The sequence below is a fragment of the Lepidochelys olivacea genome (assembly GCF_965140295.1).
Source record: "Lepidochelys olivacea isolate rLepOli2 genome assembly, chromosome: 7".
NCBI lineage: Eukaryota > Metazoa > Chordata > Testudines > Cheloniidae > Lepidochelys > Lepidochelys olivacea.
In genome coordinates, this window is record NC_140417.1 from 21124141 (window position 1) to 21137946 (window position 13806).

The window sequence follows — 13806 nt, forward strand, 5'->3', positions numbered from 1 at the left end:
GCCCAAGGTATTAAAACAGGGGTGAGCATAATAGGGTTAATGCATCTAGCAGCCTCATCAAGAGTTATAAGAGAGCCTAATGGTAGACTCTCCCCAAATGTACGGACCCTTCCCAAATCTCTTACGACAGTTCTGTGGACTATTCCCTGTGGTCCAATGGAGCAATAGCTCCTTGCTGTCACCTGTCCCCTACCTATCACTTTCAGTGAACACAAAGATGTCCCTTTTATTCAACTCAGAATAAGGCAAAAATGAAAATAACATTTTCTGTAACTATGTTATCCGTTGTGATCAAGTTCAAATCTTAAATGAATCCTGTCTGCATTAAGAGTAAGATATTAACCACCAGCAGCAAAAAGAAGATCCCATGTCAATAACTCACCATGGTTCCATGTGCTTAACTTCACATGGGAGTTTCACATCAAAATCTTGGAATGTACTAGTTATTTTAGTGGGATTTTCAAAAGTGCTCAGCGATGGCCTTACTCTGCTCCCATCCAGGTCAATGGGAGTTTAAGTCACTGGGAGTTTTACCATTGACTTCAATGGGAGCAGATTTAAATCAATACCAAGTGCTTTTGAAAATCCCACCCTTAAGCAAGAAGGCCCATCACACTTTTGATCAGCTAAAGACCACTGGGGCAGCACGTGTCTCAAGCCTTTATCCCAGCAAGTCCTGATCTCATTATAGTGACCAGATATGAAAGGTCAATACAATTTCTCTTTCAAATGTTCCATTTTGGTACACAAAGCTTGGGGCTGCTTCATTCTGTGCTTCTGCATTTGGACTTTGAACACCCTGAACCTGCACTGAAGTCTTTTGTGTCAGTCCCCGGGTGTACCTTCCCAAATGCTGTAGGGAGTGGGCAGCCAGGGGCTGGTTCCCCTCCTCCCCTACCCCTCTGCCCCCAGCATAATTTAGAGCAGCCTCAGAGCTGTTCTAAATTATACCAATTTATAAAGGACTCTTAGAGGCAAGTACTTTGTCTGGGGAATTGCTAGAGTGCCTTTTCCTCTTCCACCACAGCACACCACTGATGTGCAGCCTCAGCCTGGGGGAGGTGGAATTTATCATTTGGCCCAATGGGAGCATTGCCTGTGCAAAGATTGCCACAATGGCTCATCTATTTGATCCCCTAGAGCAGTAGTTCTCAACTCCGGTCCACCGCTTGTTCAGGGAAAGCCCCTGGCATGCCGGGCAGGTTTGTTTACCTGCCACGTCTGCAGGTTTGGCCGATCGCGGCTCCCACTGGCCGCTGTTCGCCACTCCAGGCCAATGGGAGCTGTAGAAAGCGGCGTGGGCCGAGGGACATGCTGGCTGCCCTTCCCGCAGCCCCCACTGGCCTGGAGCGGTGAACCGAGGCCAATGGGAGCCGCGATCAGCCAAACCTGCGGACGCGGCAGGTAAACAAACCAGCCCAGTGCGCCAGGAGCTTTCCCTGAACAAGCAGTGGACCAGAGTTGAGAACCGCTGGCCTAGAGGAAAGTTGTCTGACAGTTTTTTTAAAAAAATGAGAGCAAGTAGCAACACAGCCTCTTCTCTTATTCCCACCTAGAGTAAGATCAATTTTTAATGATATTTTGCTAATATTAGCTACCTTTTATCTGTAAGTTAAAGACCACTAATGCATTAGCAATCAGCACACTGGATGTTATGAGCCCATTAGGTTTATAAAATGATGGATAAGCAACACATCTAAAAGCCAAACACTAGAATTCTAATGTTGATAAATGTAAGTATCCATAAGACCAAAATAAAATCCACCCAGATTTGAAATATAAATAAAGAAAAACAATAAAGTCTCTTAGGGCCTGCATTTTTCAGTTGTTTTTAAGTTCTGATGCTCCTTATAATGATTCTGTTCTTCTAAAGTTTTCTTTGGTTTCTAACCAGAATTGATCAGAATAATTTTCTATACTCCAAAATGTAATAAACAGAGATCAGGCATAGACTAGGAATAATGGGGCTGTTTCATTATATAATCATTTATTCTTTTTCTAAAGAATATAAATACAATTCTGCTCCACTGAAGGGAGCTGAAAGATCAGTTTATTTCCCTTTTAATTTTTTAACAAACTTTTCAACTCTATAGAACCTCATCCTGTCCTTCTTACTTGGAGGGAAATATCAGTCACATTTCACACTTTATAGTAAAGTTACATTTATAAACTATTTCAGAAGAGTTAATAAATGATGAATCGAGGTTATAAGTATGTTATAGAAATGAATAGTATAGATAGCTGTAAGCACATCAGTAGAAGGTCATGGGTTCAAGCCGCATTTGATCTGACACTGAAAGGGCACCTCCAGTTCACCCAGCTGCAAAATGGGTTCCTGATTCACTCCTTTTTGTACCATTGGCTATGAAACTGGTGTGCCTTAACTGTGCCGGCCCGATGAGGCCATTGGCTTGGTGGGAGGGTGGATAGGTGGTTTTTGACATCAGTAGAAGGAGTTATAGATGTTTAAAGGCAAGAAACATATTGAACTATGGCAGGGTTTCTCAACCTGTGGGTCAGGACCTCAAATTAGGTCACCAGAATGTTTCAAAGGGTCACATGGCAACTCCTGTCCCATGGGGCTGGCTGGGCTCACCTTCCTGCTCCAGGTAATGCAACCTCTGGGATCCCAGTGCCACTCAAGTTTGGCCCAGCTGTCACGATGACAGGAGTCCAGATAGGCCAAATCTGAGTGAGTGGCGCTGCAACCCCATGAGCCAGGTCACAACTCCACTCACACAAATTTGGTCTAGTCAGGGGGTGGGGCCAAAGCTGAGTGGCATTGCAACCCCGAAGGTTTTAATGCTCAAAGCAGAAAGCCAAGCCCAGCCAGCCCCACAGCATAGGAGCTGCAGGAGCTGCCACTGTGGGGTGAGTGCTGGGTAGGGTTGCCAGGGAACGCCAGGTCAAAAAGGGACTCTGGCAGCTCCGATCAGCACAGCTGACTGGGCCGTTAAAAGTCCGGTTGATGGCACGTAGCTCGGCATGGCTCCTGGAAGCAGTGGCATGTCCCCTCTCCAGCTCGTATGCATAGGAGCAGCCAGGAGGCTCCATGCGCTGTCTCTGCCCCAAGTGCCGTCCCCGCAGCTCCCATTGGCCAAAAACCACGGCCAATGGGAGCTGCAGTGGCGGCGCCTGCAGACAGGGCAGTGCGCAGAGCTGTCTGACCGCACCTCCGCATAGGAGTTGAAGGGGGGGCATGCCGCTGCTTCTGGGAGCTGCTTGAGGTAAGTGCTGCTGGGAGCCTGCACCCTGACCCCCTTCCGTGCCCCAGCCTCCTGCCCCAGCCCTGATGCCCCTCCTGGCCTCCGAACCCCTTGGCCCTCTTTCTCATTTTTTAAGATCAGGTTCCCTGATAACTATTATTATGCTAGCAAAATGCTGCAATGTTTGGGTTGCAAACCCTGCATAGGTATGTTGGAATCAAAACAAAAGCGGGTTTTTTTTCATATCTTCACTTTGGGGCATAAACTACCTGCTGGGGCCTGTTTAAACTATTATGCAGGGGTATAGGGTTGAAGAGAATCCCTAGTGTAACTCCACTAATCCCATGGAGTTACTCCAGGTGTGATGTGAACCCATGTGGTTGATGTCATTTTAAAACCTGTTGACTCGCTGATCAAAGAGCATAAAAGATTTTCTAGAATCTGATGAAAAGGAAGTTAATTTCTTTGGGTGTGTTGGTGGGGTCTATGAAATGAGATCCAAGACCCTATCAAGATAGGTCAGAAATACAGTATATAGGATACTATAACACAGAGGATTTAGATAGTCCAATCAGCGCTGCACTCAGACTTTTTGAACTGTAGTATCAGAACCCATTTATTTGTCATGTACCAGTCTGCATTCTTTTTTCCATCACGGCTGTTTTGCCTGGTACTAAAACAGCATACCAAGAGAAGCAGTCTCCTCTGTGTAACTGACTTCTTAGTCTGCTGCTCCACTGGTGTTGCCCCAAACCAGGGTTTTTTAATGATATGCCTAATCAGTGACATGGGAATTGAAGGAACGTTTCACACACTGAAATAACTTGGCAAGAGGAGGCTTTCCATCAACTTTGATGGGCGTTAGATCAAGCCCCAAATATATAACGTTTTTTGTTTACGTATCAATGGTTTGGTGGCTGGAAATGATGGAAAGAAAATGCAGGGGGTGGGCTGTGGGAATGCATGGCAGTTTAAATGGGTTATTGTAAAATTGTGGGGGGGGGTCATTGAAAATCTGAAAGCAGAAACACTTTTTGTTTTCAGTTTTTCAGTTAAAACATGAACAATTCCAAGAGAAATAAAAAAATTGTTGTTAATTTTTTTTGTGGGGGAAAAATGTTTCCTAACCAGCTCTCATTAGGATTTTGTTTTTCTAAAGCCAGGTTGGTTTGGATCTGGCTCAGTGCTTAATTTGTGCTAGGGCTTGCCAGGGCTGAGCCCTGGGACCTCTGGGCTTGGCAGTTCATATCCCTGGCACCTCTGGGCTTGCCATGTTGTTTATGAAAGTAAAAAAATTGCTTGAGCCCCGGCACCTCTTTCATTACAAATTAAGCAGTGATCTGGTTCCCATTTTATTAAAACTACAAAGGTTGGCGTTGGGAGGTGGTTGGAGAAAATATTCCGCTCTTGTTCCATTCCTGGTTTGAAACAACAGAAACCAGAACTGATGGAATATTAGAAGCTAGAAATAAAAAACAACGATTAGCTCACCCAGCCCATCACCTTGAAGCCAATGCAGGAGTGTGGTCTTATGTACATTTGTTAGTGTTTCATCCAGGATTGTTTTAAAGTTAAAGATGGATTGGAGAAGTTCTTCCGTAGGTGAGATGACAGTCCTGAAATAATTATGCAATTTGTCCCAGGTTGATGAAGCTGCACTTTTGAAACGTTACAGGCAAGGTTGGCTGATGGAAATCACTGATAGCCTGGACCACTGCATTGCTCGGCTTAGGTATGGCTCATGAAGTGCTGTGTTTGTCCCTATGTGCTAAATCCTGCTCAAGGGCTGAAGTAACCGCAGCAGCCCTTGAATTCCCCTACATGGGTATGCAGGGGAGGGGTTACAGGATCTCTCTCCTCATATCACCTCTGCTATTAAATGAGGTAAATGAGAAGAAAATCAGGCCCGTGTATTAGAAATTCAACTCATGAATTCCCTGTCTTGTTATTATTACTCCATAGCCCCTTACAGAATCACTCTGGTTTGAAAAGGATGAGCTAGGTGAAAGTATAAAATCTCCATATTGAGGTTGTGGATTTAAAGAATATTGTTGAGGTTTTTAAGTGAAAGGAATGGTATTTGGCTTGCCGGCACCGTAACCTGTTCACTATTAACAGCACAGTCTGAGCTCTGTTTGCTCTGAAACTCTTTCAGACAGAAAGTCTGTCTGAATAAGAACACTGACTCTTCAGTGCATTGTCCAGTTCCCGGTACAGTGCCTAATCTTGTATTGTTTATGCACCTAGAACTCCCAGTCTACTCAAGGAATCCCACGCAGCATAAGGATCCTCTTGTCAGTTTAGGTTGAAAGTGTTCATCACTCCTGTCTTGCTGTTTGAACCCACATAGGCTTTTCTCTGCTCTTTTGAGTGACTGCTTTGGTTGTTTATGTGTAGTTTGTAAACTGCAACTATCCAGATGATGAATTTTCTTCAACCATTTCTATTTTTACTCTATTATAGAGATGCAAGAGAGAATAAAATTACCCTTAGTTTGGGCTACCATGGGAATGTGGTAGATCTTTGGTAAGTACCAGATGGTAGATGGCACTTTTCCTTGTTAGTTAGCCTGGAACAATGTCCAAGCTTGTAGACAAAGGGAATTGTCCTTCAAACCAACCATTGAAGCTACATCTTGACTCTCGGAGGTAAATCTGGTGTCCAAATTCCAAATGGGTGAATTACATTTTGCCGACCAAAGTACCCCTTTTAGGCACAAGGATGGATAACTTTGGTTTTGGAAACCAAAGTGGGGTCTTAATAAGATAATTCATTGGTAATCAGAAACTGGAGAATGGTGTCTTAATGAAAGACAACCCCTTGGTCATCAGAATATTGAGAAAAGAAATTTGCTGCTTTAGTGGCTTGATCCAAAGCCCACTGAAATCAGTGACAAGCATTATTTATACTTCTATCAGGCATCCACCAACAGACATTGCCAATCCAGGATATCCTTGTAATATTATAAAAAAATCTCTAGGGATATTCCTGAGAACTTCTAATTGGTGCTGCTGATGCTCACAAGAAATATAACTACGAGGTGATGCCGGCAATGGCAGCCACCAGACAAGCAGTCTATATATTATCTTTCCTCACCATAGGGAGAGGCTTGTCTATGAACTTGATACAACAGGAGAACAGCTAGTTGATCTTGGATCCGACCAAACCTCCTGTCACAATCCATTCAGTGGAGGATACTACCCCGTGCAGCTCAGCTTTGAGGAGGCAAACCAGCTCATGTCTACTAATCCAGGGAGGTTCCGTACCCTGGTGCAAGAAAGGTAAACAATTACCTGATTCATAGATTCCAAGGCTAGAAAGGGCCATTGTGATCATCTCGTCTGACCTCCTGCATAACACAGACCATAGAACTTCCCCAAAATAATTGCTAGAGCAGATCTGTTAGAAAAACATCCAGCCTTGATTATGCAGGTTTGGTTGCTCAGCATTTCTAGGCTCAGTGTTTATTTTGCTTCTCCAGTGACCAGATTCTTGTCTTCCCCATAATAAGACTCATAGAATCAGTGGGTCAGAGTCTGCTCTCAGTTCTCTCAGTGTAAATCTGGAGTAATGCCATTGAAGTTACACTGGTGTAACTCTTTTAGCTCCTGTGGCGTGACTGCTTTCACACAGATGTAACTGACATAGAATCGACCCCACAGATTCTAGAAAGAGAAACGGTCTATCAGATTGCTTAGTCCCTCTACCTGCCATTGCAGGGTCATTCTCTCTTGTATAAGAACTAAAGTCTGAAAATATCTGCTTGGATCTATTTCAACCATATATTGGGCTTTGTAGCCTATGTAAGGTACCTAGCATGTGAGTTAGTTGTTATTAAACGTAGAGAGCAGAAAATAAACAACATCCTTATTTTGTATTATTTCCAGGCTTGCTAGTAGCTTCACTAATTGGGTAGGAGCAGGGAACAGTGCTACTGTTCTTCACTAAAACCCAGCAGGTGCTTGCAGTTACAGAAGTTCTTTGGCTCTGAGTGCTATTACTTTTCACTCCTGCTGTTCTCCTTCCTCTTGGAAACACTCCTGCTGAAGAGGTTTTTACCATTAGAGGCTAGAATTTGTGTTTGTCATCTGTTTGGCTTTGGCCCAGGGGCCTAAAATGATGATTTCGGTCTCCCAGGTCTTCATTTTAGATGCTGTTCTGAGGGCGATGCTGTCTGTAACAGCAAAGCTAATTTCCAGCAGGACCTTTTTGTAAGATGAAGAATAATTTAGGGACCCCAATCTCATTGGTTATGCTTTGGTGTAATTCTGTTGATTTCTGATTTACACCATTGCAAGTGAGATTAGAATTGGGAGCTGTGAAAACAAGCAGTGAAAAGGGTACTCTCAAGAATAGGCCTAGGGCCTGATTCTCTTCTTAATTAGCAATTTAATTCCATTGCCTTCACTCATGATTTATACCAGTGAAAGCAAGAGGAAAATTAGGCCCCTGTATTGGCCAAGGGATGGACTAAATAATCTACTGGGATCTTTTTAATCTCTGTTTTTTGTGATTCTATTGTAGTCCAAGAAACAGGTGGAAACTGCAGCCAGTTCAAAATAGCCCAGACCTTGTGCGTGCTTTTAAGGGCTAGCAAAAGGAAAAGAAGCAGAGAATTGCAAAAATCTCCAAAGAAGGGGTCAGAGAGGACTGAAGCAGTTTCATTAACTTCCTGATTTTTGATCTAAAACCAAGTTAGCAAATGACTTTGCTGGAAGTGGACTTTATTTTTGAGACCGTTACAAATTTAAGAGCCCTAGCTGTATTGCTTTTGAGCCTTTGCCAGTTGCTGGGGGGGTTTCAGACCATAACCACCGGCACTAGGAATTAAAGAATGAGGTTACAAAGATTAGCAGTGGCAGTGAAATTCTCTTGCTGCCTGAAGTTTTTAGATCTCTGTTCTAGAAATAGGGAGGAGGAAGGAGACAGTGATGGGAGTTGCTCACATTATATAATGGTCTGAAGTTATTTGGCCTTTGGTAGGTTTACCTCGTCACTGGAAACTGCCAGCTCTGTGCTAGGAGGCAGTCTCTAGCAGTACCACCTTCTGCAATTTTTCCTGTTAGATCTCAGGAGCTGTGTTGGCTTTTTAACTGGGTGGCAGACCTTCAGGAAATACTGTTGTTAATTTAGCAGGTGACACTCTTCACCCTGGCTCAGTACTTAACCTGTGTTGCAGCTTCTTGCTAGCAGGTATGGTGCTGATACAGGAGGTCTCTTCTGGATAACCCATAAAACCAAGCTCCTGATCACTTGTGGTCATTAAAGATCCAATGGCAGTTTTCATAATGGATGGGTGATAACCGGGCTGTGTTAGCCAAATGCCTGTTCAGGTACAATAACCACATTCTGCTTCTCTGAATTCATCTCTGTAGTTTCAGCTAGTTAAGATACTGTTCTTCACTGCCTCTTCTGAGCTGATGGGCAGTATTGCTGTGTGCTGTTAAACATCTGTTGTGTTCCAACCCAGAGCTGGCTGCATTTCTGAGCTGGAATAGGTGACTCCTGTGTGTTACTTACCCTACCTCACAGTGGTGTTGTGAGGTTCACTTAATATTTGTAAAGCATTTGGAGAGCTTGGGATAACAGGTGCTACAGAAGTGGAAAGTATTTTTATTTGGTGTCTGGTGGGCTTAGAACATGGATTGATCTTGAGTCTTTCAAAGTCATCTATCTAACTCTCCCCACCTTTTCACAGCCCAGGGCAGCAATGCTAAGGTGTTTGTGACATTAACCTTTTATATAAGTGAATGAATCTCAGAGCTAACTTTCTGCCTTTTTATTTTCAGTCTGAGGAGACAAGTGGCTGCTATAAACAGGCTCTCTGATAAGGGCATGGTGTTTTGGGACTATGGCAATGCTTTTCTCTTGGAAGCTCAGAGAGCCGGTGAGTAGGTGCTGGCTTTCCTAGATGTAACCAGGGCACTTCTCTCCTTTCCAGCAGGTAACATATAGTTCATTATCTTTGTTAGAGCAGGTCTTCCAAATGGAGTGTATCGGTAGGAGTCAGTCCTGCCTGGACGTTAAATTGGTGCCATTCTTTTTCTCATGAAGACTAGTGGTATTGGGCTTTATTCCGTAGTGTTTGTTTCTGATTTTCAGAGGTGCTGAGCCCCCACAGCTCCAAGTGAAGTCAGTAGGAGAAACTGGTGCTCAGCACCACTGAAAAGCTGGCCCGTTGTTTTTAAAGTAACAGCACTGACTTTTTTGTGGGGTGGGGGGTCGATGGGAAGCAAAGTCTGTCTTTCCTCAAAGGAGAAAAATAAAATACACATTTCTGAAGTGTCCTCTAATGGCACATCCACAACTTTGCACCCAATGTTGGGCACAGATGATGGACTCCAGTGGCCAAGCTTTCTAAAGACAAACCTCCATTCTGTGGGCACAACTGCCGGCAGTTGAACTGTGGGCTCCAATCTGGACACTCATACCTCCATTCTACACAAGGTAACAGCATCCCAGTCTGAAATTTGCAAAATAAGGCCCTAATCCTGCAGTTGCCTCAGTGTGAGTGGATTCCTATGCAGAGCCCCACTGGTGCAGGGGTCTGCCTGTGTGGAGGCATTTTCATGACCAGGGCCTAGGATTATAATTCCCCTCTCTGTCCCGCTCCTCACAACGCTTATTTTTTATTTAATGTCCCTCTCTATCCTGGACAGGAGGGGGTGGCAAATGTTACAGTTCCAGATGGCCCTGCTGCCCTTAAACTCAAGCCCACCAGAGATTTACAAGGGAATCTTCTAAAGCCTTCTTAGCATTGCAAACAGACCCTTGCGGCTTGTCAGGATGCAGATCAGACAAACTGAAAGTACAAAGAAAATGTAGCAGACATCTGCCTTTGTTAGGGGTAGAATATATTGCTCCAGATCCTTAACTGGTGTAAATCAGTCTAGCTCCATTGAAGTCAGTGGAGCTATGCCACATTACACCCACTGAGCATCTGGCCCAATATATTTCCTTCACTAAACCTGATCTTCAGGCTAGGTTCTGTGACTGGTAAGGCATCAACATTTAAAGCACTAGTGATTTTCACCCTTAATCATTGTGTAACAGAAAATGTCTAAGGAGACAGCTTCAGGATTTCTGTTTTTACTCCATTGCATCGTTAAAGCATCAACATGAAAAAGCTGCCAAGACATCTCCATGCAGAGTGGTTGCTTAAAATATATGAACAAGGAACATGTTTTGACCCCTTAAAATGTTTGGGGAGGGATTCCCTCTTCAACTATGGCCCCTTCACAATGTACAGTGGCTGTAAAAGTCCCTTGGCCAGCCAGGGAAAAATTTCTCTGGTTCAGGCACTGTACTGACTAGCCACATGCTGATCTATGAGGTCCCCTGGTTTAAAAGGCAGGGCTAAGTGAGGGACAAACATTCTAAGTTGCTCTGTGTTACAGAGCTGGTGGTGGGCGCATGGCTAGCCCACCTTTGCACCTGCCCTCCTGAGATACAAGCCTGGCTGGGGCAGGTTCTGCCCATGGAGCAGCCTAGAATTGGAAGGGCACAAAAGTGCCTTCCCTCTTTCCCCATGGGCTATGCGTTTTGTGGCGCAGCACAAAATCTCACCCCAAGGGCTTCAGGTCACTTTTTAAGCCTGCCCTGTTGATGCTGCAGGATTTGGCAAGGGTATTTTCTTTTCTTTTACAAGCTGACATTTTAAAACTAGAAAATGAAAATAAAAAATGAGCCATTTAAAAAAAATAAAGAAAAGAAAGCAGTAGGGACGGCTTTGAGGATGTCTTGGGAGGTGGCTTCTGCAAAATATAGGACCTCTTGAATATCATTAATTTGTTTGGTTGCATTCAGCTGCCGTTGCCACTCATTTATTCCCTGTTTTCTTTCTTCTAACAAGAATATTTAAAACAAATAGAAGAAATAGTGAGTGATTTTAAGAGAATTTCTCTTGGAGCCTGAAATGTTAAGGCCCAGGAAAGTATAGTGTTTCTAAGCCGGGGAGATGCCGAGGTGGGCCGGCTGGGTGTCAGTTTGCTTCTCTGCTCTGGTTTAATTTATAGCAGCCTGTATTGCTTCCCTTGTGGGAAATCCCATAGAAAGGAGGAAGAGGGAAGAAATCACAGAGGTCTTCCTATAGATTTTTCCTGCCTTTTTCAATTTAGGGAGGGGGTTGTTCATCCCCATGGTATGAGCTGTGTGACTTTCCACAACCCCTGGTATATACAGGAGGCCATGGCCTTCCATACAGAAGCCTTTTGTCTGAAAGCTGATTCTGGGATCCTGTTCCCTCTACCCATCCAGCTCTCTGGCAGAGCAGCTCCAACGGAGGACTGCCCTAACCACAGCTGCCTCCATCATTCCCTTAAAAGAAGATCCTCTGCTGCCCACTGACCTCCCCATAACCACCCAGTCCCCACCCCTCTTTTCACACAGCACCTGTGAGAGGGATCCCGGAGAAGGAAAGTGCCATCAAGCAGAGGTCTGACCCCCTTTTTCGGTGTGGCAGGGGAAGAGCTGAGCAGGCAGGGATGCAGTCGGGCATGAACTCAGGGTACAATCGGGCCCAAGTTTGTAGCTCTTCTTCTCATCAACTAATCTGCATTTAAAATCCTTTTGCAGGTGCTGATGTCGAGAAAAGAGGAGCCAATAAAACAGAATTCCGATACCCTTCCTATGTTCAGCACATTATGGGGTATGTTGGAAGGAATAGATAACTTGGGGCAATGAGCTATTTCCATTTACTGGAGAAGTAAAACTACAAACTGGACTGCTTTTTACGAGAATATCCAAAAAATATGTTAACTCGGAGACCCCACTTACATGGCCAAATCCTGCCTAGTCCCATTGCAGAGTAAAATGATGGTGATGGGAAGGGGGCTTCAGCAATGAATTATCTAAGACATCCCATCATGTCTTGGTTCTATGTCACTTGCACTAGTATTACCCTTGTGTGGGCCACGTGCTCATTTGCACGGGAGCAGTGCCCAGCATGGCTAAGAAGAATGTGTGTATGCTGGAGCAATGTAAAACAATCGGAACAAGGCCAAGAGTCTGGCCTATGGACACTGTTGACTTCACTGTGGTTATTCCTGATATACATCAGTGTAATATCAGAATCAGGCCTCCGGGGACATCTCATATGCACTAAGGCAAGCAGGACTTGACCCTTAACAGCTCAGTAATTCTGGAAGACATTTATATATATGCAGAAAGCAGAGTTGGCATTGCAGCGGTGCCCTGTTGGTTTGTGGCTGTATACATAGATTTGCTACCTCTCACTACTCTGGGGCGAGACTGACTCCTTTTGGATTAGTGGCACAATTAGGGTGGCCATTCATGCATTCCCAGAATACTAGACATATCAGTCTTCCGGGAACGGCATGAGCCTGCTCTTGCTGGCATAAACCTTTCCCCACTGGCATGACCTTGGCCACACATCCAAATCTGGCCCTTTCTGTACCCATCCACAGAAGAGAGTGGAGAAGTCTGATCTGGTAGCATTCTACCTTACATTGCACTTACCGGGCCAGAGAATCTGGCCCTTTCTGCTCCCATTGTGCTCAGGCTGGCCCCTCGTCCAGTATCCTATCAGTCCTGCTTTTCTAGGGTTTGTCCCCTATCCAGTACTCAGACAAAACTGGATGTGGTTTTGTCCAGTACCACTTTTAAGAGTATGCTGCTTCGCCCCCACTGGTGTGACCTCAGATGCACAGTGCATGGAGGTTGCCATTTTTAAGGGCGTGCCACTCCACCGCTCGCGATATGACCTTGGATGCATGTTGCATGCGAGGTCACACCACTCAGGGGGAGCCATTTTTAAGAACGCACCACTCTGCCCCTGTGCAGCATGACCTGAAACGCATGGTGCGTGTGAGGTCACACCACACATGGGGAGCCATTTTTAAGAACGCACCACTCCACCTCCACTCACGTGCCAGGTCACGCCAGCGGGGACTAAGCAGCACACTCTTCAAAAGGGCATCCCCATCTGGTAAAACCACATCCAGTTTTGTCTGAGTTCTGGATAGGGGACAAACCCTAGAAAAGCAGGACTGTCCGGTTTAATACTGGACGAGGGGCCAGCCTAAGCACAATGGGAGCAGAAAGGGCCAGATTCTCTGGCCCGGTAAGTGCAGTGTAAGGTAGAATGCTACCAGCTCAGACTTCTCCACTCTCTTCTGTGGATGGGTACATTTACACCCACTTTGCATTCACTTTCCATAGCTATAAATGACTAGACAAGGGTGCAAAAGAGAGGCTCAATCAAGCCCTCACTCTGTAAATGATTACAGGTTCATCTGTGGACATTAAAACAAGGAGCTGGGTGTTCCTCTTACACTGGTGTAAATCAGCTACCCTGGTGTAAGAAAGGAGAGAACCAGGCCTCCAACATCTTATTTTATGAAAGGACCTTCAGTCAACTGGGGAACACCCTTGTTTGATTAACAGCCTTGAGTTTTCTATCAAAGGCTGTGAGCACTACAAGTGTGGTTGCAATTTTCCCCACACCCACTGATGTCTTGGTGAGACAGCATTGTTTAAATTCTGGAATAATGATCCCAAGTGCTTTCTGTTTAGATTAGTTTGTTTGAAATATTTAGAATTCTTCCATCTTCAGTTAATGAAAGAAAAGCATTGCTAACTG

At 44.7% G+C, this 13806-nt stretch overlaps 1 protein-coding gene across 1 annotated transcript in view; it reads left to right on the forward strand.

Moving 5' to 3' along the window:
* Positions 1 to 13806, forward strand: part of UROC1 (urocanate hydratase 1) — a 66248-nt gene that overhangs the window by 24321 nt on the left and 28121 nt on the right. The window contains exons 9-13 of the mRNA XM_084633044.1: positions 4850 to 4938; positions 5670 to 5732; positions 6308 to 6487; positions 8996 to 9093; positions 11781 to 11853. Coding sequence (XP_084489170.1) covers positions 4850 to 4938; positions 5670 to 5732; positions 6308 to 6487; positions 8996 to 9093; positions 11781 to 11853 — 503 coding nt within the window. The remainder of the gene's footprint in view (positions 1 to 4849; positions 4939 to 5669; positions 5733 to 6307; positions 6488 to 8995; positions 9094 to 11780; positions 11854 to 13806) is intronic.